Source organism: Onychostoma macrolepis, chromosome 22, assembly GCF_012432095.1.
Source record: "Onychostoma macrolepis isolate SWU-2019 chromosome 22, ASM1243209v1, whole genome shotgun sequence".
Classification (NCBI taxonomy): domain Eukaryota; kingdom Metazoa; phylum Chordata; class Actinopteri; order Cypriniformes; family Cyprinidae; genus Onychostoma; species Onychostoma macrolepis.
Genome location: NC_081176.1, coordinates 22,572,834 through 22,597,117, shown reverse-complemented (window position 1 = coordinate 22,597,117; position 24,284 = coordinate 22,572,834). Strand labels below are relative to the sequence as shown.

General features: G+C 38.5%; 1 protein-coding gene across 2 annotated transcripts in view; it reads left to right on the top strand.

The window, feature by feature from the left end:
• nek7 (NIMA-related kinase 7) overlaps nucleotides 1–23,918 on the top strand; it is an 86,003-nt gene extending 62,085 nt beyond the window's left edge. Inside the window, exons 9-10 of one of the 2 annotated variants that reach the window (XM_058759741.1) lie at nucleotides 6,720–6,833; nucleotides 22,887–23,918. In XM_058759741.1, coding sequence (XP_058615724.1) covers nucleotides 6,720–6,833; nucleotides 22,887–23,000 — 228 coding nt within the window. In that variant the 3' untranslated portion in view covers nucleotides 23,001–23,918. Of the gene's footprint in view, nucleotides 1–6,719; nucleotides 6,834–9,536; nucleotides 11,295–22,886 lie in introns of those variants that run through there. The other variant, XM_058759743.1, reaches the window with a different exon arrangement.
• The last annotated feature ends 366 nt before the right edge of the window (nucleotides 23,919–24,284 follow it).

The following is a 24,284-nucleotide window of genomic DNA, read 5'->3' as shown; positions in this document are numbered from 1 at the left end:
AATGAAGTACAAAGATCAATATTAATACAATGGAAAGATCTCCAAGATTGAGAAGAATGCTGATGCAATAAGCCAATGTTTATTTTCATGTTATGGCTAATATCCAATAAATGGCTGACATTAAAATTCTATGCACTTTTGTCAAAATAAATTTTAACTAAAAAAAACAAAGCTCAGTCATTTTAAGTTCTACAATTAAATTAATAGTGTTGTTAATGATTCAAAATATAAGATAGCAAAGTTAATCTAAATGTAAAAATAGAGTAAATGAGAATGCATAAAAATGTATTATTGACCACTACGATACATAAAGAAAAATCTCTAATATCGTCCAATTACCAATATGGTACCAATACGCATTCTGTATTGGGAAAAAAAATGGAACCTGAAAATGGTAACAATATTCAACAATATAAAAATTTATATAGAAACTGCTGGCACAATGACAGAAGACCTAATGGCGCTTTTTCACTGCGTGGTACGACTCGGCATGGCTCGGTTTGCATTTCCACTGCAGTTCAGTACCGCTTTAGAGTGGACGGGATTATTCACATCGCCCCAAGCTCTTGCTGGATCCACTCTTCGGCTATCAACGAGAGGAATTTCTGTACTTCCTCAACAGACCACGAAACAGCCCTTTTCTTATGGTTGTTAAACAAAAAAGTGCGCTCGTTCAAAACGAGTTGCGTTCTTTCAAAAAAAGTTGCGTTCGATCCTTCGCTAGCTGTGCTGACTTAAATCTAGAGGGTCTGGTGTCTAGTGTCACAAGTTCAATGACGCAGGTAGTGACGATTCTCTCCGGCCAATCATTGATTAGCAGGGTTTACACGTCACATTTTGGTGACGGTACGGCTTTCTTTGGAACCTCAGCAGAGGTGGTACTAAAAAAAGTACCAGGTACTGTACCCAGTGGAAGAAAAAAAAAAAAAAAGTGAGCAGTACCGAACCGTACCATGTTGTACCATGCAGTGGAAAAGCGCCATAAATTTCATGCTGTAGTCGACATTTTAAACAATTTGGTAAATTGTCGGTGCCGATAGCCTCGTGTGCAGTGCGCTGACATACTGTAAGCACCATTGTACTTTCGGGCGTCCCGAGTCTCGGCTCATGGACCTTTCCCGATCCCATCCCTCCTCTCTCTCCCACTTTGCTTCCTGTGAACTTGCTGTTCTATTGAAATAAGGGCATAAAACAACAAAAATAAACCTTCAAAAAAAATGTTGTAAATCATAGCAGCCGGAGTCGCCATTGTTTACATTGTGACTGACTGCGTTTCAGTTTGGTAGCTTGATTTAGTGTGCCAAAATGTGTTCATTTTAATTCATAATGGCAAATTCGCATGGCATTCTCAGTGCTACCGCAAGGGGCGCTGCGTTAGTGCAAAACTGTCTTTTACAGCCTTTCAAAACTCTACTCTTTTGGAATGTAACAATGAAAATTAATTTTAAAGGCTCAGATATTTGAACTCTGTCGCCCCCCTGAGCACTGTGTTTTTTTTTCCTGAATTTGTGTCTGCGTTTGCATAGAGAAAAAAATATGCTCTGTATAAATATATTATATAAAAAAATATAGTTTGGAGTAAGAGGTTCACCCATTAAAAAGGTATTGTAGCAAGTCAGGGCGGTCACGTTGTGTTCAGGTAGGTATTAGAAAAGAGTCTGTTTTTGTCTTCCTATCTGGGTGGCCATATGTGTTTGTCTTTTTTAGTTGTTTTTCATTCCTGTTGTGATATTGTGAGCATCTATCTATGTGTGTGTGTTTCTGAGCAGGTGTGGCTGTTTTTACGTGTCTGGTGTGTATTTGTGTCAGCGCACTTATGTGCTGGTGGTTGAGATTCTGTTTAAGTATGTTCCTCTGAGCTTTGGTGTCTGTGTGTGCGTTTTTTTCCCCCTCTTTTGTGTGCACGTGTGAGTGTGTAAACGCGTGTGTCTTTCGCCACCGTGCACCGGTAGCCGAAGCCCCGCAGACAGACAGCAGGCCAGCGTGGTGCGGGGTGGACTCCTCTGGAATACCAATGAGGGGAGCTGCTGGGCTCCAGGGGTCAGGGAGCAAGTCAATCATCTTGCCCATCGCCTGGGCGCCCCGAATCAAATTAGCCTGAAAAATTCAGGGGCCGGGAGCACGGGGCGAGCAGCTGTCAGGGCCAAGAGCGCCCAGGCACTAATGAACCAGATGAATAGTGCAAAAACTCCAAAATAAAAACAGGACAGTTGACATTTTTCATCTGTCAGAAGCAGAAGATGCATGAAAATATGGTGGTCCTTGTTTAACCCTTTGCTGGCTACAGCTGCTACTCGCCCCTGACCCCCCTCTGTGGCCACACTTCCACAGGTACGCACACCGCATGTAAACAGTCAAAGCCGCCACTGCGTTTTCATTTCGCTAAATGCCGTTCTACGTCGCAATTATCCCAAGGAACTCATTGCAAGCGCGGCGGCACGCTGCCGAGACGGATGTTGCTATGAAATTAATCTATAGGTATATCATCTACTGTATATGAGTGAAAAAAAACCATCTAGAATTTTTTTCACTGGAAAACACACCAAACTCCGTCTGGCCAAAACACACTCATTCACAGAGCCCATTACTGTCTCACACACATAGACACATTCCCATCCTTGTAACTGATGGAGGAACAAGGACATGAAATCCAGCATTTATCTGCAAAAAATAGGTTTTGCGTCCATTATTTTTATCCTACCTATCAGAAGATTTTTTTTTTTTTTAAGTACTTGTGCAAGTTCTTCCTCCATTTTTAATGTAATATTTAGTGGTACTTGTTGAGTGCTATTTTAACCAGTGGATTTACAGAAAATTGCGCTGCACCGCACAACTCACATTTTTGTTTTATTCATCTTTCAACATTTTTTTAAACCACATTTTACGATGTAGGTACAATACTCAATGGTACGAAACAGTATATAGAAACAGCTGACGCAGTTTAATGCTGTAGTCGACACTTTTAATGATTTAGTAAATCATAGCAGCTGGAATGGCAGTTGTTTATATTGTTATTGATTGTGTTTCGCTTTGTTAGCTTGATTTGATGCACCAAAATGTATCTTTTTGCATTCTCAGTACAACCACAAAGTGCAACAAAACTGTCTTCTACAATCAGTTTTCTCCTTTCTACTCTCTTTTTGAATATAATGCAATGACAGTTCATTTTAATAGCTTAGATATTTGAATCAATGGAGTGCGGTGGTGTTCTTTTTCTTTTTTTTTTTATCAAATGTAAATTTACCAGTGCCAGTCACATTTTCTTGGTTAAATAAACATTACTTGCACTATCAGGGGGAAAAAAAAATCCAAAAAAAATATTTTTGAATTTTTCAGATCGTCAGTCATCAAAGATCGGTAAATATTGGTCACATGAGATTTGCTTAAAATTTCACCAAGCTGATTACTCACTAAAAACTGTTTACTTGTTTGTTTACTTTTTTAAATTAGTCTTCCCATTAACGCCATGATATTGTTCATTCAGACTGATTAGTGAATGCGGAACACGCACAAACACGAGGTGGGATTTATCGCATGAAACAATCACAGCCAAACATAACCAGTCATATCCAATCATATTGCAGTGGAGGCATTGCATCCTCATATGACTTTCCCCCATTCTCAGTTACCCCCCGCCTAGCTCACTGCACTCTTTAGGGGGTCTGTTAAAACTCAATGGGCTCCGGGGAGGCAAGAGAGACACCGACTCCTGATGTACCTGCTGGTGTTGCTGTTGGACACCCCTGATTTGAATACATATTATATATTACTCAAATACATAAAAAATTATATTATTAATATATAAATGAGTTCATCCGTCATATTTCAATTCATTGACAAAAGCTTTGAATGTTTTGATAGAAGGCAGTGATTGGATCTAAAACTTTACATTTACAACAAACTCACATTTTTGTTTGTTATTCATCTCTTTTTGCTTTAGCAAAATCGTGCCTCATTTCACAGAACATCTGCTGAAATGTCACTGTCCTTTTTTACATCCTTATTTACTTTTTTTTTTTTTTTTCGCGTCGATATGCTTTCTTGGGACAAGAACTCTACAAGAAAAAAATGCAACACCACACAGGCTAACCAAACTTTCTCAAATACAAGTGTAAATCTTAAAAATTGATGTGACTTTGGTTATAGAATTCATTAGAATTAATTTGTATGTCACTTTCTGCTGTGTGAATGCAGGCATTGGCAGGCATCTTTGTGGTCTGTTTGGACTTACCCCAACACGAGTTGAGTTTTGTTCTGGCACATTAAGATCATATACAAGAACTACTGGTTGCTGTAAGAGCGCTACATGTTATAGAACCATCCCAGTCCTCCCAGTTCCAGCACTGCCAGTGATTATAGAGGGACTCCCCCTTCTTTCCTCCGCCCCTCCTGTTCCCATTTCGTGCGGAGCAGCGATGAATCCGGCTCTGCTCCATGAGTTCTGCCACTCCGCGCTCCTCTCCTACGCTCCTCCTCTGACAGCCCAGACCGTCGTTTCGCCTCGCTCCATCACCCCCACATCACCCCCACCCCCGTTAACTCGCTCGCCGTTTCCTCTCTGTCCTTCTATGTCAATTTAATTGAGTTCTCGTCCAGTGTGCGTTTGCGGTGTAGTGGTTTCGTGCGAGTACTGTGTGGCTTGCATGCTTGGCATCTGGAAAGCTTTTTTCTGAAAATGTCCTCACCCACAGTCAGTGGATTTGCTTGGGGCTGTTTTTGCCAGTCTGCTTTTGCAGTATCATAATCTCATAACGTCATCAAAGCATCGCCTTCCTGGCTGAGCAGGATTGCACAGCTCCAGGCTACCAGGATGCACTGCATGTCTTCAGTATCGCCGTGATTTATGTCCTGGAATTGTGACGTCGACAGTGTTGTTCATCTTTTTCTGCCTTTTTTCCCCCACAAAACATCTTCTGAAATGCTGAAATGTCCTTTTTCTAAGGCTTTGAGACAGGAAATCCGTAATTTTCTTTTGTAAGTGTTTCAGACCAGATATAGAAAGCTAATTGGCGATGAGTTGGCAAATGTGTCCAAATTAATGTGTCCAGATTTATTACGACCAACTTAGTTCATGCACATTTTTAAAGTATTGGTTCTATTGGAGATACTTGCCATCTGTGGTTAGTGGTAAAGCACGTCATCAGTTACTCACTCTCATGTTGTTCCAAACCTGTATGACTTTTTTTCTTCTGCGGAACACAGAAGATATTTTTAAAAATCATCTCAGTGTTTTTGTCCAAACCCTGAGTCAATAGGGTCTGATGGGGTTGTTTCCATTACATATATGGACAAAAAAGCAGTGATCCACCACAATCGTGGCAATAGAAAACATACAGTCTAAACAGCAAACAAAAAATATATAAATGTTTCGTTTTCCAATTAAGTCTTTGACCAAAGCAGTGAAGTTTAATTATCTGTCATTGTCCATTTTGAAGAATGTTCCAACCGTTTTTATCCCTACATTGAAAGTCACTGGAATCCAAAACAACAACTTTGGACCCCATTGACTTCCATTGTATGTACAAAAAACACTGAGATGTTTTCCAAACGTCGGGTCTGGAAAGACATGAGGGTGAAAAAATTAATTTTCTGCCAAAAAGTTTAATTAGCTCGTCTATGATGACATGTTTTGACTCTGTCAGCATCCTTTTTATCCACAGAACATGAATGGGATTCAACAGCTAAACGTGAGCAGTGTGGACTCACTTCACCTTGATTTATAAATGATGCTTGAGTGGTAATTTATAATATTTGTTCATCTGAAATATGGAGAAATGGCTCATTGCCCAAGAAATTTACTAAGACTAGTTTAATTTATGACCTGAGAACATGACAACCCAAACTGTATAAATAGTTCAGCTACACAATATTGCCCAAATTGAATTACTAATTGAACTTGAATTTCAGTTTCGGTGTTTCTGTAAAAATTAATTTTGGTGTCACTACAAACACTGTTCAGAATATCTTCATTTGTATTCAGCAGAAGAATATAAGTTGTACAGATTTAGAATGACATGATGGCGAGTAAATAATTTAATTATGGTTTTCATTTTTTCCCCTTTTAACAAGTAAAAATACAACTTTGAGTCAAAACAGTGAAATTGGAAGTTAAATGAGCCAGTGAAATGCTCAAAATAAGTACATTTGTCTTGTCTTAATACTGCAAGAACCTAAACAGCCTATAGTTAGGCTAATGAATTTATTACATTATGAAAAATGTTTATTGTGCTTAATATCATTAATGTAACACAGTGTCTCGGGAGTGACATAATGCATGCTCTATAGACTTGACTCTTAGCTTTCTGATGTCTTGAGTAAACAGATGGCAGTTGTCTGCTGCCGTCTGTGACATGGGACACCGTAGTCTCTTCCACAAACAGTCAGCCTCTGCTTGATGAAGATTTAGTGTGCGTTGCAGGATTGTAAATGAGAGATATGGGTACTTACTCAACCTCCAGTTGTGAACTCTGAAGTCATTTAATGGCACAACCATGGAAATAACAGTAAAATATAAGTAACTGTAAATGAATTTTTGCTAGTTGCACCTTTGATGAAATTGCAAACTTAAGAAATGAATAAATTGAATTGAAATTATCATGATATGAACCTTGCCAGATTGTTCCATAAGAACTTGTAACCCATTTTTTAAGCTAACAAGACATCTGGAACCAAACGTCCTTCTCTCTAAAACTGCCTTTCACTTTTTTCTCTTCACATAGATGGCCGCCTTGCAGAGTCCATTCTACGGAGACAAAATGAACCTCTACTCTCTGTGTAAAAAGATTGAGCAGTGTGACTATCCACCACTACCATCTGACCATTACTCTGAAGAGGTATGTTTCAAGCGCATTTTTACATGCTTTCTCACTCTTTGGCATTTCATTCTTCTGAAGTTACGGTAACGTTTAACATTGTGCAGCGAATTTTCACAGACAAAATCTAGTCATTTCAGTAAGAATCCATGCAATTAGGAATGCAGATTTCGCAGCAAGTTCAAGTTGCTCACCCCCATCTCATGCAAGATGGTAATGCCTTTCTTCAATCAAAAAGAAAATAAGGTTTTTGAGGAAAACATTCCAGGATTTTTCTCCGTATAGTGGACTTAGGAGCCAATGGGTTAAAGGTCCAAATTGCAGTTTTAATGCAGCTTCAAAGGGCCCTACATGATCTTACAGTCTTTTCTTAGAAAAATACAAATTTATATACTTTTTAACTAAATGCTCATCAATCCTGTCACTATTTACTCACCCTCGTGACAAGATATTTTGAAAAATGTTCCAACAGTTTAGTTCATACATTGAAAATCAATGAGGTCCAAAACAACAACTTTTGACCCTATACAAAAAAAAACACTGGGTCATTTTTTTTTTTTTTTTTTTTTTAAGTCAAACAGATTTGGAACAACATGTAGGTGAGAAAATGATGAAAAACTACTTTTGTATACTAGTTAGCCATGTCTAACTTGTAGTTCCCATGCTTGTGAACAGCAAGTTCATACTAGTCCATCAAGTAGACCATCGCCAAACCAGCTTGTGAATTTCCAGCACTGCCGGTCTTTCCTCGTAACATGCTGTCACTCTCTGATGTCAGCCATCGAAATCCTCCGATAGATCCGGCACGTCCGACCAAAGCTGCCATTATTATTATTTACAAGCCCGGCACGACTCATCCTCCATTCAGTACTTCCTTCAGCTTTCCAGAGCTGCAGCAAGGCCTGCCTCCCTCCCTGTCTACATGTAAACAATGCTCCTGAAGGCGAAAGGCAAAAAAGTGTCAGCCGTTCATCTTTGGTGTGTCATTTACCGTCTCCTTGTATCTCACCTGACAGACAGCCCCCCTTAAAACGGGGGAAAAAACCGCGACCATCGAACCCCCCGCATTTCTCTCGTGCAAAAGCATGAATATTTTACATATCTGCATCCTTACTCGCCCCCACTGCCGCCGCCCCCCATTTCTTCTCCACTAATTCTCAGACTGTCTGCATTTGCATTTCACATGCCGGGCTGATTAGGAGACGCCGCGCCATGCAACAGCAGCCAGGCCCCGGCAAGAGAGGCGGTTGCCATGGCGATCCGACACAGGGGCATCTTCTTTCCTTCCGCTTTTTTTTCCCTTTCCCCCCACTTTTAATGATGCTGCTGCTGCCGCCGCTTGTCTGGGTTCAGTTTATTTCTCAGTGTAGCATCACGACTCTCAATCCCGTCCCTGACTTGCGGGGACTCTGTTTGTGTGTTGTTGTTTTTTTTGGTCTAGAATGTTTGTAGCGGAGAATTAACAAACATTTGCAGGGCCAGAGGGCTTCTTGCTGGAAGTTACATTGCTTAAAGCCTATCCCTCGGCTCTGCTGTTCACTGAGCTCTGAAATGCTTGCCATTTTTGTCAATCATCTTGTTTGTCTTAACCCAATGACTAATACGGGCTCCAGACTCTGACTAAAACTGTTGTACATGTGATGACAAGTGTATTTTAATGTTTATTTTTGTTATTATTATTATTATTATTATTATTATTATTGTTGTTATTGTTGTTGTTGTTATTATTATAAAAATATTGGTCTTTAATTTTACTACTACATTTTTTATAATAATAATATTTACTATATTATTATTGTTATTATTATATGTTTTATTGTGCACTGAATATTTTTCAAAATGTCAAAAATATTTAGTCTAAGTTAACTATATTATAAAATAAAGTCTACATTAGCAAAAGTCCACTGTACATTCATATATTGGTGTACATTCATATATTATATTAGATTAGATTTGTAATTTATATATGTAAAAATATGAAAATATACAAGCGTAAATAAATATGTAATGTATGTTATGTCTATATGTACGTACATACATGCATACACACACACACACACACACACACACACACACACGTGCTGTATATGTTTATTTACAATATATAGGTAATACTTTACAATAAGGTTCCATTTGTTAACATTAGTTAACCACATTAGTTAACATTAAACTAGCATTTATTAATCATAGTTGTTGATTCCAACATTTACTAATACATTATTCAAATGAAAAGTTGTATACACTTATGTTGCTTAATGGACCTGAACTACCATGGACTAACAATGAAGAGTTGTATTTGTATTATCTAATGTTAACAAATATTAATAAATACTTCAACAAATGTATCGCTCATTTTTTGTAAATATTGTTAACAAAATGGAACCTTATTGAAAAGCATTACACGCACTCTCACACACAGATGCACATATATTTAATATATATATATATATATATATATATATATATATATATATATATATATATATATATATATATATATATATATATATATATATATATATATATATAAAATATGGCACCTGATCCCATCAAATGGGAAATAAACCACTTTTCAAAAACTGAGCAAACCTGTAATTTGTCAACTGTTCAGTGGCTTACTTGTCACTTTTTTTTTTTTTTATGTGGAGCTCTGTATTATGGATCTGTATTGTAAATTAACGTTTTGTCTTTTTATCTTTTTTTTTTTTTTTTTTTCTCCTCAAGCTGAGAAAACTGGTAGATATGTGCATCAACCCCGACCCAGAGAAAAGGCCTGACATCACCTACGTATATGGCATCGCCAAACACATGCACGGCTTGACGATCGCAAACTGAGTCTGCTACCCGATTCTTCTTGCTTCTACTTTTAAGACCTTCGTCTGGCCCACAAATGTCATTTAAAGCTTGTTTTGCTCCATCGTAATGCAACCTGGCATCTTTCAGTACAAAAAATACAACAACACAAAGCAAGACCTTTGGGTTACTAGAACTACGGCAAAAAGACAAAACCGACCATTGACCTTTACATATAGCACTCCTAAGAAGAAAAAGGAAAAATAAGCAGTGTTGTAAACTGGTTTGACTTGATTTTTGCTCTTTCCGATGTTGGTACCATGCGATGATTGCAATATTTACCTCCATTAGTTTTTTTCTGTCACTAGCATGAAATGTAAATCTGATATGCTTTTGAAAATCCCACGACAGCCGTTCCAAGAACTTTTACACAGCGAAACCTTATGAGAAAAACATCTCTATAAAAAGAGAATTAAAATTCCCCTTAAAAAGCAACTTTGTTGCTTTTCGAAATTTCAGAGGTTTGTCGTTCTATTAAAAGAGCATGAGATCATAGTGGTATTTGTCGCAATTTCCAAGAACTAAATAACTAGTCCATATCTAAAGCTTAAAAGCATGCACTCAATCCAAGTATCTCCTGACCGTCCTTCCTGCACCTAAACATTTATTGCAATACTTCTTAGGAGTTTAAGCCTTAGACCTTTTGAAATGCATTAAATAAATCATAGATCATGACAATACGTTTGCGTTCGCCAGATTTTGTTTAACGCATTCAGGATGAAGTCCGTTTCTCAAAGGCAAATCCTTCCCAGTATCCGCACCTCTACTGCTGATACTTGAACTTTAATAAATGATTAATGCAAAGGCCTCACATGCAATGCAGTAACTTATAAATATTCACACATCCTTCATAGTGCCTTGTTCCGTACTTCAGAAAACGTGAAAACAGTGCCTTTCTTCCTGTAAACCAAAACACGTTTTCAGACAGAATTGGCAACAATTACATCATTCAATCGGTTTTACAACAACCGTTTACAAATGACTTTTTCCAATGCAACGCGTGAGTCCGTACAATTCCGCTACGTTCACCGAAACGTTTTGACCTCTTCCAGACTGTGCTGCTTTCCAGAATGTGGCTTGTGATCTTTGGCAGACTCGGTCTAATATAAGTTACACAAGCGTATGAAGTTATACTATCCAGACAGCAGCTATTACGCAGCACCTTTTGCAGACAGTATGATTTGCTGTGATAGTACCAAATATAAAATGGTATGTTTTTGTAACTAGTCGAGAGCATTTTTAGTGTTTACCTTTTTCTTTTTACTGTATTTTGCAATAATCACCTTTTTCTTTCGTCTTTTGTTAACACAGTAACAGATTACGCTTGTTGCCTTATCGATAATAGTATGTATTTATCTTGACGAGGCACGCGAGGCCTGTTCCAGCGAGATCTGGATCCTTTACCGCGGTAAAGCACACATGAATCGGACGCTCACTGTCTGCCAGACTGTCCGTCGCTCTCTACTTTCGCCCCAAATCATTTGGGAGGGGAAGGAAAGGCAACTTTTTATTTATTTGTCTTTTTTGACGGTTTATTTGAACATGTTTAACATTCTAGATGCACATTAATTCTTTATATGCTAAGTGAAATGAAAAAAATAAATAAAATTAAATGACGTAAACCCTTTACACTGGTGTTGTGGTTATTTAAAATTTGAATTGACATTGTATATGCACAATTTGAATAGTGTAGAAACTTTGAACTATAAAACTCTACATTTTGCTGCTTTCGGAGTCGTTTTAATTGCACATGCCAATCAATCCCCCAAAGCGTCGCCCACTCGTGTTTATTTGTATTCTTTTAGCGACTGTCTCCACTTAGCCCTGAGCTTTATTAGCTGGCAGCGTGTCGCGCTCGTGCCCCAGGGTCCACGTCCGGCTTATTCCTCCAGGAAAGGCATCAGCAAGGGGACTATTTCCTCTCATTCTAATGAATTCCTCTAGGAGAGGGGTTCAATTTCATCACTGGAAATTGCTCCCTTGAAACTGGCAGAACAACGAAAACAAACTGAAGTAAACATCACAATTGATATCGGGCTTGTTGTAAGCTGCTATCTTTACTCACACTGGTCTAGTGTCGATATTAGTTATAAAAAAAGGCTTTTGGTGAGATTCTTTCTTTTTTGTTTGTTGTCTGTGCATTTAGTGTATGTTTTGCTGTTAGAAAACAGATGCAGGTATCCATCTTGTGGCGGTACAGTCTAACTGCACTACACTGACTGTAATAGATCTGAATGGAGGCTTGCTTCTGTGGTACAGCTTTCATATGGTTAGACTGCAGGCACTGCTAAAGAGTATATACAATGGAATTAGGGCTCAAAATCTTTTATTTTTATATATATATATATGAACCTGAAAAATACTAGGAATATAGTAGATCATTTTAATATCAGTGTTTTCTATCCCCAGAAACGGAATTATTTTTAATACAAGTCATTTTGACATTTTCATTAAATGTACGCTACTGTTAAAATTTACGCTACTGGTACTGTTTTTTTTTTATTTTTTAAGAAATTGATATTGTTAGTCAGTTAAACTTAATTTAATGTTAAATGTTAATTTTATTCAATGTTAAATTCAATTAAAAATGTCTGCTCCATTACTATCAACCGGTTTGCCTTTTTAAAATCGTAATTCTCAAAACACATTAAAAATGTATTATTTTTCTTGAGATGACACAATGCAATGTAATGTTTAATCACATTGTATTTTTTGTTTAATCACTGTTTAAAATGGTACAGAATTTTATTTAAAAAAACCACTAAAACAACAAGGCCCCTTTTTATCATAATTTATCTATAAAAGATCAATAAGAAATCAATTTAAATATAAATAACATTTCATAGTAAGTTGTTTTTTTTTAAAGAAATTTATACTTTTATTCGTGATGCATTAAAAATTGACTGTAAAGACATTTATTTTTATTTTCAAATCATCATAGAATGATTTCTGAAGGATCATGTGACACTGAAGACTGGCGTAATGATGCTGAAAATCCAGCTTTGATCACAGGAATAAATTAATTTTTAAATATATTAAAATGGAAAACGGTACTTTCAAATTACAAAAAAAATATATATATATTTTTACTGTATCTTGATCAAATAAATGCAGCCTTGGTGAGAAAAAGAGACTTCTTTCAACAGAAAACGTCAGACTTTTGAACTCTAGCATGTTTTTGTAGCTACACTTTCTTTGAAAATATTTGTCTCTCAAGCCAATTTATGACTGAATCATTCTTTTGAAGAAGAAAAAAGTTTTTTTTTTTTTGTTTTGTTTTTTCAATGAATTTGTTGATTTAGTTCTCAAATCTGTGAGTAATTAATTAGTAAGTTGTCCTGAATCAATTATTCATAACTGCAACGGCCATTAAAATTTGCCAATTTATGTGGTAGCATGTTTTCTAAAGTCCAACAATTGCATCAGTTAGTCTCCGGAAATTGAGATTTTTTGTTAGCTGTTCGCAAAACATGCTCCAAAGCAGTGTAGACCTGTTATTGAACAGTATGCTAGTTGTTACCCACTGATCCGTTTTATACTTTGTCGGCAGACTGCACAGACACTGAGAGATGTCACTACAGAAGCCCAACTGACTCAGATGTTTTTACCTTTTGCACCAAGGCCAAATATATTCTCTTTCCTTAAGATCCAGGTGCTTGGTTCAGCTCTCTATATCTGTCTGTTGCCAGAGGGACCAGCACTTGTAACGTGTCCCTTCTGCATTGGCAGCAGATTCAGCTGCTGGCAGCATTTTCATAGATTTTTTTTTTTTTTTTTTTTGGTATTTCGGCAAGAGAAACGTGCCGTTTCTCTTTAGCTCTGGTTCTTGAGGCGAGTTTTGCCTTGTTCTAGGCGTTTGAAGTGGCCAGGAAGCTGATGCTTTATTGGCCGATTGTGTGGTCAGCAGAGAGTGACAGTCTTTGAGCCAAACTTTGTCCAAGTTTGGAGTTGTGAGTGCAGCTGGGACAACAAATAAGTCATAGTTGGGGCAAAAAAAAACAAAAAAAACAAGTAGACAGAATCCGGGTTCCTCACTGTTCGTTTCCCCCTGTGGACACGCATGGAGGAAAATAGCTAGCGCATCTCAGGCATTTTTTTCCTCTTTATTGAAAGGATTTGTGCTTTGAAACATGAAATATCAATAGCACGCAGGTTTGAAATAGCTTGTGGCGCATGCTTGGCAACTTTAAACCAATTAGTTTGTGAGGGGAAGAGAATTATCAAGGGATGATCTCCAAACATCCACCATTCAAACCATTGCTCTTTTTTTTTTATTTTATTTTTTTTATTTGAAAAGTTTTCTCCAAAATGCTATATCTGGCAATATCTTAGAACTGCGGTTTCTAAGGAAAAAAGAACAACAGCGCGTAAACTCTGCCTTATGTATTGTTAATGAATCTGTTTTTACTTTCCGTTTCTTCTTTATTGGGTCATTCTACAAAACGTGTTCCCTCATATACGACTGAAAAAATGACAATCTGATTCCAGTTTTTACTTTGTTACTATAGACATTTTCTACACGCATCAACAAAAATATTTTATATATATTTTTATAGTTTGGTTACAAGACTGAAGGACTAGGAGTCAACCCTGTTACTTTTTAATTTCAGGTAAACCGGCAAGTCTCTGCTTTTTTTCATGGTTTATCTTATGTTTTGTAATGTTTTTAGATTGGAAATAGTCGTAAACAATTGATAACGTAATGGTGATATTTCTACAAATACACACTTTTCGAAGGACGTGTAATGTTAAACTATAAATGTCAACCCTGTTACTATAAACCCTTTCACCTTTTTGAAGTCATTATGCATGAACATTAAAATTTGATTATTTATAATAACATTTAATCGCGTAAGATTATATTTTCTGTTAAAAATCATGTTAAAACAACCATTAAAACTTCCATTTACTTACATGACAGTAATCTACAAACTGACATTTGTAGGCGTACTACACAAACATATGTACAAACAGTGTTGTTGTCCATGTACTCTATGTATTATGCATTTTTTCCTTCCCAGAGGAAGCATGGGGAAATACATGGTCATCTGTGGTAAACCTTAGCTAAGTTAAAAAAAAAAAAAAAAAAGTCTACCCTCTGAGCAAGACCCATAAACATTTGAACAGCATCTCCTGGTATATTTAGCTCATTTTGCCCAACCAAGGAAGCATCTCTAGAACCTTTTGGGTTTTTTTTCTGCAAACTAACTATTGGAAACAAATGCTAGGTTGAGGTTTCAAAAGAAATCTGATCCAGAGAGTGTCTTTACAGGTGGTTTTTACCCACAGCTGCTTTGAATTCTGAAGCCTTTCCAACCAAAATGTCACATCCCATCCTGTTGCCTCCCTCCATCAAGCTGCGAATGAAAAAAAAAAGTAAATAGACTTGCTTGAGTAAGCATGAAAAGAGAGAATGTTTGCCATTATTTTCTTTTGGACTCCAATCTGGAGTGTAAAGTAATTAAAATCATTCTGTGTCTGAAAAAAATAATTAACAAGATATAGACAGGGTTCACTGTGTAAGCTGTATGTAAATAATAACAGTGAAGCGCTGATATGTGGTTTTTATTTATTTTTATGCAAATTAAGTCTGCAATGCATTAACTGATCATATCTGTTTGATTATTAGGATTTTCTCTCATTTCTTTCGGTTTATAGTACTTTTTTGAATTACTGAAGGCATGCTTGCTATTTTATCAGACTGTACTCACAAATGAAAATGTTTATTGTAATATTGTGTTGTCACATTTGTTCATTTTTGTTAATTTTACTCTTTTACTGACTATAACATATAATATAATGGATAAAAGTGCCTGCCAAATGAATAAATGTAAATGTAATGAATCTAACTTTAGGAAAAAAGTGCAAATTAAACACAAAAATGAAAAATTTCTCCTAAATCTTAGAAAAATGATTGATTTCCATGTGTCAAGTTCTCCATAAATAATCACTTGTGTTTGCATTTTTCATTACTTTGTTTTCTTTCTTTAAGGATTTTATTCATCTGCATTTATTTGCATTTATGTTGATTTCTGAATTAAGTACAGTCTTGTCTGGAGAAGTTTGAACTTCATTAAAAATGAGCTTGTAACATGATGTGATGTATTATTATTATTATGCAGAACTTGTTTCCTTTTCATTTTTATGGCTTGTAATGCAAAGAGGTAAGTTTATTGTTTGTGTGTTGCCATGTTATAAACATGTCAGATGTGATAATGTGATATTCTCGTTTCAAGTGCTATTACTCTGACATGAGTTCTGCTCCCATTGGAAAGCTTGTTTTTTTTAATTGCAGATTCATACAGAAAAACTCATTTAATCCAGTGCATTTACTCATGGTCTCATATCCTCTGAAATGGCAAAGCACTCCTGGATGCCAACCGCTACGACCGAATCCTTTAGACTGCCTTCGCCTACGCATTAGAGCCCTTTGGACTCGGGCTCCCACCGTTTTCCAGTGCTGTAATGTTGTGCAGGTCCCTAGTAAATCAAAAACGCTACCAGATGCAGGCGTCCTCAGAGCTTTGCCTCCCCAACCTCACTGAATGAAATGCTCTGTTTTGGGGCCTTGATTTACGCGGCGAGCGTGCGACCACAGGCATTCCTGCATAAACCTGTGGCCTCGCTGCACGCCGAAGCAAAAGCCCGCGTCTGCCTGTACGTTCCCACGCTTTCCTCTGTACTGCCTGCCAGCGGAGGCTGTACCGCTGGTCTCCGGTCATTACGAGAAGAAAGACAGGCTGCGATGCAGGGAAGGCTGAAATTGTCTGCAGAGTCACCGCCGAGATGCTTTTCATTGGCTGATGACCTTGTGAGTCCTTCGTTGAGAAGAATACAGCTTTGATATCACGTTCAAAGTGGTTTGGAGTTGACGGCAACACAGCTGGAGATACCGACAAACAAAATTACTTTGTATGTACTCCATCACAAGCAACTGCAACAGACTCTATATATACTTAGAGGTGAAACATCTGTTTTGGACCAATTCCTTTGCCCGGGGAGAATGCTGGGAGCGAGCTGTTGTCGGCTCTATTTGTTGACAGCTTTTAACGCAAGAGAAGACATCCTGTGTTTTAAAAGTAGTTTGCTCTGACAGCAACGAAACAACAAAGTGGCATGACCTGCCGCATCTGTAAAAACACCTAGTTTTTCTCTTCTAAATGACAAGTGCGGCATATCTAGGCATGAGGGTGGGGGCATCATGTCGGACTACTTTTGACGTGGGCTTCTATCAGAGGGAGTGCTTAAAAATGAGGCTTAGCCCCACCTCTGTGTGGCAGGGCCAAAAAAAGTGTGAGGATGCCGGCCTGGAGTTTTGTCGGCAATAAACAAGCAGACAGCATTCATTTTGAGGGAAAACGGCAAGGGAAACTGTTGCGGGAGGATGGAGCTGCCTTTTCCTGACAAACGGCTTGGTGTGTTCTTTTCCCAACTCTCGGCGAGTATTTTTTTTTTCTTTTTCTTCCAAACAACACCTGTCACACTGTTACTGTAAAGTCCAATTAACACAGTCGTCCTAGCCGCCCTCCTTCTCTCCCCCGCCTCCTCTCTACCTGTTCTTGTCAGCCAGAGCTCAGGCTTTGTCTTAAGACCAGCCCACCAGGAATAAGGATAACAATAATGCGTTGAATCTTCAATGCAATTGGTGATCAGTGAAGAATTTGTGAAGGATCAGTGTTTGTTTTGGGTAACATGAAATTGAAAAGTCCATTTCTTTGCATCGGTCGATTGTTGTGATTGTAGTTGCTTCTAGGATCACTTTATTTGTTAACAGTTTCAAGAGGGCATTCTGTTTAAAAAAATAAGAGTGTCCAAAATGAAGAAAGGGAAAATTTTAAATCTGGTTTAAAACATGTGCCAAGATCTATTCATGTCGATTTCTAAATTTTAATACTACTTTGAAGAAAATTTGAAATGACTGTATAATTATAGTGATGTGTAAATGTTTTCTTTTAGAAGTCTGTTTTATTTTTATGTTAATGTAGATGTTATCCTGCATGTTGGTTGCACCATATGAGTTTGATTTGACAGATAGGTTTTTAAAATATTAATAAGCAATGAAGCAATTTTTATTTAAATATTTGTGTTTTAGGACTTTACGAAGATACTACTTGAGAAACTGCAAACTACTTTAAAAATAAAATAAAATAAAAATTGACGAGTCATTTTCATTGACGTAAGGGCAGTTTAATCACCCTTGACCTTTTTTTACTCAGTTGTAATGTACAGTAGGCTACATATAATTGTAAATGTGTAATACATATATTAATACATTTTGTTTTCCAAGTAAAAATACTGACATCTTTAGTGTATAAACAATACTTTTGTGTTCTTTTTGTGTGTGCTCAGGCTCCATTCTGTGAACTGTATGAGGTACGGCAACTTCATACATTGGATTTCAACTAACATTTTTATCACTCTTTATGACATTTTGAGGTGTTGAGTGTGAAATGCATGTAATATGCATTTATGCAAATACGTGAACATGGAAATTATTCCTTGAATTCATTTAAAGGCCAACATTTGCATACAGAGTCATAATTAACTATTTACAACTTCGGTCCCAATGAGCATACTGAATGTGAATATTTCTCGCAATAGTCCACCAACCCCCCTTCCAATTAAGTATGCCGCATGAAATCTCTTCCACCGCAACAGAGCCTCGGACTCTCCCTGTGTTTGTTTGAAATGATCCAGAGAGTGCAAAGTTTGAGGCGAGGCACCAGAATTGACTCTCAGCGCCTAACCTTTCCGACAATTTCCCCTGTGTGCATGCGAGAACGGGTAAAAAGTTGCCCTGATTAGTTTACAGTTTGCTCAAAAATCAGCATAATAAAGCATTTGAATAGGATGAAGAGATCTAACATCCTCTGCTTGTTTACGATCGCTCGGCAGAGATGCCACGTCGCCTCCTCTCTGACCCTGAGGCACGGAGTCACTTAATGCACTGCGTTTCCATCCTGCGCTCCCATTTCTCCGGCAACCAGCAGCGCAGGAGTTCCCGATGGAGGCCGGATAGAGCGCAGCCCCTCCAGGCAGTCCTGGGGTGCAGTTACCCCCGGCATGTGTCTCTGCATGGTAATGAAGACGGGATGCACCACCATAGATGGAGATGGAGGAGCAAGGCTACTCACCAAGGACTGACCCGTGGTTCAGAGGACAGGAGACTGGCGCAGTGGGAGAGCCCCTTCGCTCGCTGATCAGAGGAACTGCGCCTTGAATGCGACGCTGAAGGCAGCACTGAAAAAAAACAACAACAACTGATTAGATGTTGCTGTCGCCCATGCAGCTAGCTGGAAAGCCTTTTTCTTATTCTGGGGCTTGTTTGTTTCTTGCCCCCTCTAAGCCTTTTGTCATCCTCAGACAGCGAAGGATGCAAGTTCTCTGTGGTGTGGGGCTTTGCTCGTAATTAGCTGAAAGTTCTCAGAGACTTGACAGGAAGAAAGTGTGGCAGAAGCTCAGAATGTTCGCTTGTTTATTGTTTCAGTTTTTTTTTGCCCTAAAATCTTTCTCTGAATAAATCAAAAACTCTTTCGCTCCAAGACTTTAAGACTGAATTTGAACTCTTTATTTCATCAGGAGCGTAGAGTTTTATGGTTAGTTACAGTATCAAAAGTGTGTAAACTGAGCAGTCCTTTTCGGTCCAGAAAGCAAACTTTTCTCACAAGAAGTTTTGGTGCACGACTCCACACATTTGATTGCGACAGTATTTCTTGCATTTCACACCGTTTACATGCAAAACAAGGTCGATAGTATAGCATAGGGATATCATTTATAGATTCTGAAGTGTCTACATATCTCTTTATCTGCTGCTTCGGTTATACAAAGGTCCCGAGCTGTCAAATGTGTTCATCTCGGAATTAACGAGTAAAATAAACTGAGCTCTTTTTTATCATTGCTCTTTGGATATGAACCAAGTCTTCACTGTAAAACTAAACTTGTTTTCTTTTATTAGAGGATACTCACAACTGATGCAATATACTGGTCTTTATGAGTCTATCCTAAAGCTCCTAGTGAAGGATAAACTACTCTTCCCTGAATCCAGATCTTGAAGGCAAAAGTGCTTCCATATTTATATTGAAGGGTAAGTTTTAACTCCTCTAAGGCCACCTAAGCAGCTTTATGTCAAAATAACAACATTCATCCAGTCTCGTGCCCAATAACGCAAGGGAATGTCAACGCACTACTTGTGCAAGAATTCTGACACTTCCGAAACCGAGGGCTCTAATACTGCTTAAATAGGCACTGGTGTTAAACTTCCTTACACTTTTGGTGTTACAGAATAAACTACTCAGGGTTTAGAAGGTGCTTCAGGCATGGACATCAAGAGAAGAAGGAGCAGACCTCACTGTGAGTGTGTGATATTATGGCCAGGCTCGCCTACCAATAGAGGCCAGCCCGTACCCCGACAGTGCAACCTCCCGGCACAAAGGATGGTCCTGCCGCAGCTTTCCGGCCCCATTAGCACCCGAGCGTCAAGGCAAAGCTCCAGAACCTCATTCATTATTCATCGGTGCGCAGGCAGAGGCCCTGATAAATTCTCGCTTTAAGTGACAATGAGTGACAGAGCCTGGGGTTTTTTATGGCCATCCCCTCCCTGCCGCCAGTGGCGCGCTGGCCAAAGGTCCAGCCTGATCCTCCGCTAATGACCGGCATGATGTATGTGCAGCGAAGCGGAGGCTGACACCGGTGCTCTACCGTCCCGCTCCCCCAGTCCCACACCGGGGGTAAGCTCCATCCCATCCCAGGAGCTCAGCAGGCCACGGAAACTCCTCATTAGCTGGGACGCACAGGGTTAACCTGGAGGGAAGGTGGGAAGGTAAGAGAATGGAGGGTGAATGTGGGGTTTTGTTCCTAGTGGTGGGACAGTCATCTAATTTTACATTTTGCCCTGGGATTGCAGTCCCCCCTCCCCCCCATGGACCACCTACCCTCACTTTCGGTGGACATTAAGTCCAGCAAATGTTTATAACACCATTTATTGTTCATAAATGCATGACCTTGTACAAGTAGACAGCATTTAACATCTCAATGTGAATATGTAGGTAGGACTGTCATTGTTTTTCTGTGGATTTCTGTAGAAATTTCTTGGTATCTGTAACAATACGGTGAGTATCGACTTGCTCAGGGTTTGGTATTGAAACTTCAAAGGCATTTCAACATTTTATTCTATTTTAACTTTCAGCTGGAGAAGGGGAGGGGTCCTTAGCCTCTGTTTGTATCTGTACGTCTCCAGTGATATCGATTGAATTGGATTTTAACCCCTCTTCTTTGCGCTGCACTGAAGACAAATGCTTTCAGTGGAACAAAGGCTGCATACTGTGTGTGGCTAGCTTTTGAGAGCCAAATCTCTGGGGTGCAGCCAATGTATCTTTCCAAAAAAGATATTTCTCAGGGGAACGCTTTGCCATTCCAAGTTTCTGATGTAGACCTTGCTTCTTATTATTGTCCTTATTGTAATGATGTCGTTAAATGGGAGTTTTAATATGTGAACTTGTTTCCTAGTGTATCTAATTGGGAAAATACTCAAGGCCAGACAATAAAAACTCTATTAGATTATAAGGTGTTTTTATTATGAGATATGAAAGTTAAATTCAATGTAGTTTACATTCCAAGTACAAAGTCTTAGTTTCACGTGCTAATCAAGGTGATATCATAAGCTAATCTATGTTAGCTTTAGCCATGACAGAGAGCAAACGCATTAGTTTATTCCAGTCTTTAGCTGCGGCTCATTAGGCCGGTGTCCCTGTTTCATCTCCGATATGTCATCCAGTCAGGAGAATTCTATTACCAAATCCCTCGGGCAGCCAGGGAATGTTCTCCCAGTACCTCGCTTATTTTGTTAGAAATAATGTCTTACTCTACTGATTAGTACGCTAACAAACATTTTAACAAAACAAGCATGTTGAAAGAACTTGTAAATGTTGCCATCAAGTAATTTCATCTCGGTTCTAAATGGTTGATGAATGTTCCAAGGTTCTTGACTAATCTGGCACGTGATATTTTAATGGTCAGTGGAAAGTGTATGAATTCCTTGCTATAGATAACGTAAGAATAATGTGCGTATGTTGCACTGTACGCTTGCTTTTGACTGACACATTCCACCTTTACTAGAGCGAGAAATGGGAAAGAACTGAATGAGTAGAGATGCCTTGTCAGAAGATATAGAAGATGAATACCTCTGGAGAGTCTGCTAGCATACCTGCTGTTTGCTGTTTGGTCAAGAATATTATAGTGCAGCCCAGGAGATTGCAATAGTATGTATATATTTAAAAATAGATGTATACATCAAAGTGCATTCAAGATGTTTGGTATCCCTTGTGGTATATTCTTTGCCTCTCATTCTTTTTCACATTCAATTGCTCTTTCTCCGTTTCTTTGGTCCTAGAAGAACTAGAAGTTGATGTTTGAATGCTTTGTTGCATTGGCGCATCTTGATTAGTGCCACACATGAATAAGGTTTGTTGTTGTGTTGGAAATGGAGTTGACATGAATGTATCCTTTGATCTGGAATTTTAATGACCACATCTAGCTCTTGTTTGAATGGATTTCCAAGGTATGCCGACAAAGAGGTACTCTTGGTTTCCATGTCCAACTGGTCAGCTATGTTCGTCTGCGGCATTCTGTGTTAAAACAGCTGTTTTAATGTTGTACCAAGGAACTCTTCAGCTGATTGGACATTTCTTGGCCCTCAAATCTGTGCCATGGCTACCTCCTTAGAAAATTCAACTCATTTTGGACATACACAAGGCTTTCGACGTTCAGTGTTGATAAGATTCTCATTCCTTTGGGAACCAGTAACTACACAATGTCAGTGCTATCTATCCATCTATCAACAATAGCATCTTTGCACCACAATAATAGATGTTCAAAAGCTGTAGCTTTTCCCATCCTGTCATCAAATCAACACCTTTTCCTTTATCAGCTGTTGGTATTTACCACCTGCCTATTTGTGTATATGAAGTGTAATTTACCCATGTTAAAGTGTGTAAGAAGGTCGGTATACATACTGACACTTTGACAGGTCTGTAGTAGTTTTTATCGGTTTCATGGCATGTAGCCAGTCGGAGGACAGAGGAAGGTGTTTTAATGGCTCTTTATCATCATCTCCACCCTGATGAGAAACAGTGCAAGTTCATATTTGTAATGTCAAATTTATACCCCTCTGACTGTGTGTGTGTGTGTGTGTGTGTGTGTGTGTGTGTGTGTGTGTGTGCGCAGGTGGAACAGGATAAAGACAAACACATCACACACAGCCCTGTGCCCTCTGGTGCATCATGGGAGAGGAGAGGGGCTTCAGGGCGCAACTCCGTCGCTTTAGGCTGTCCTTGTTAGGAAGCTGTCAATCAAAAAGAAGACCTGGCGAACTTGTCTCACCATGTTGTAACCTTCGGGAAGAGAGAGCTCGAGGATCATATATAATATATATTTCCTGAAGAAGCTGATTTAAACCCAGTCCTGCAGCACTAATAATCACAGGCCTCAAAATGGGAAAATCTGGCTGATGAGCCTTTTGAAATGTGGACGAGGGGGTTCATGCAGATATGTAAAAAACACAGGTCACCCACAGTGGCAAAAAGGCAAAATTAGTCAAGGGAAGTGAATAGACACAGTCATAGATGCACACTGCCATCCAGTGTTACAGGGTTGGAACTTCACTCTTTCATTTAGGTTTCTTATACCTGGAATTAAGATTTCAAGGGTAGTGTCTCATATTGTAGCTCAGTTGTTGATTGGCAGGTGATTAGGCTGTCTTTTAATGATGTATAGGATGTATCAGGACAGATACTATCTACAAATGCAATGCAGTCACATGCGTTTTTGAATGCCTCATGTATATTGTTAATATTACATTATTGTATATATTTGACCAGTGCACGATTATTTTTGGAGGGCATAAAAGCAAGGATATTTCTGCCTTTGATGTCACATCTCACGATATCAGGGCAGTTTCTGGCTTTTGATTCCCTTTTCAATCTTTTTTTTTTCTCTCTGTTCTGTTGCTTGTATTAAAAAAAAGCAAACAATGATAACCACGAGGTGGTGTCACGTGCAATGGTGGATCACTCGAAATGGATGTTAATAGGCCTACCAGGCGTGACCATGTTGTCATAAACCTACATGATGGGATTTAAAAATATAAAAGGGACACTGAAAATGTTCGAATTAGAAACAGCTGTCCACACGCAGGAACTTTTGTTCTTACCAAACATTCTCTTGTGCAAGGAAGTGAAACAACTCCTGTCCTCACGTCAGCATCCGTGTTACTGTCAATGTAAACTCTCTGAATGCATTTAGCCTATAACAAAGAAAATGAAAAAAACTTAAACAGCATATCTCGCACGCATCTATTTCCTCATTTCTGTGAACTACTTGAGAAGGCCTTGAATTACAAAAATAACCTGGGTTTAATCTGGGTTTGTTTGGCTAAATAATACATAGTGAAGTTGATTATGTGGCACAGACTATCTCAGGGCTGCCAACTCTCACGCATTTAGGTTGAGACTCACGCAATTGACACTGTTATCTGACACTCTCGTGCCACACGTCTATTTCCTCACACAGTGAAAACCACCCTCAGTTGAAACTGTAACAATAGCATATTGGTTAAAGGGATTT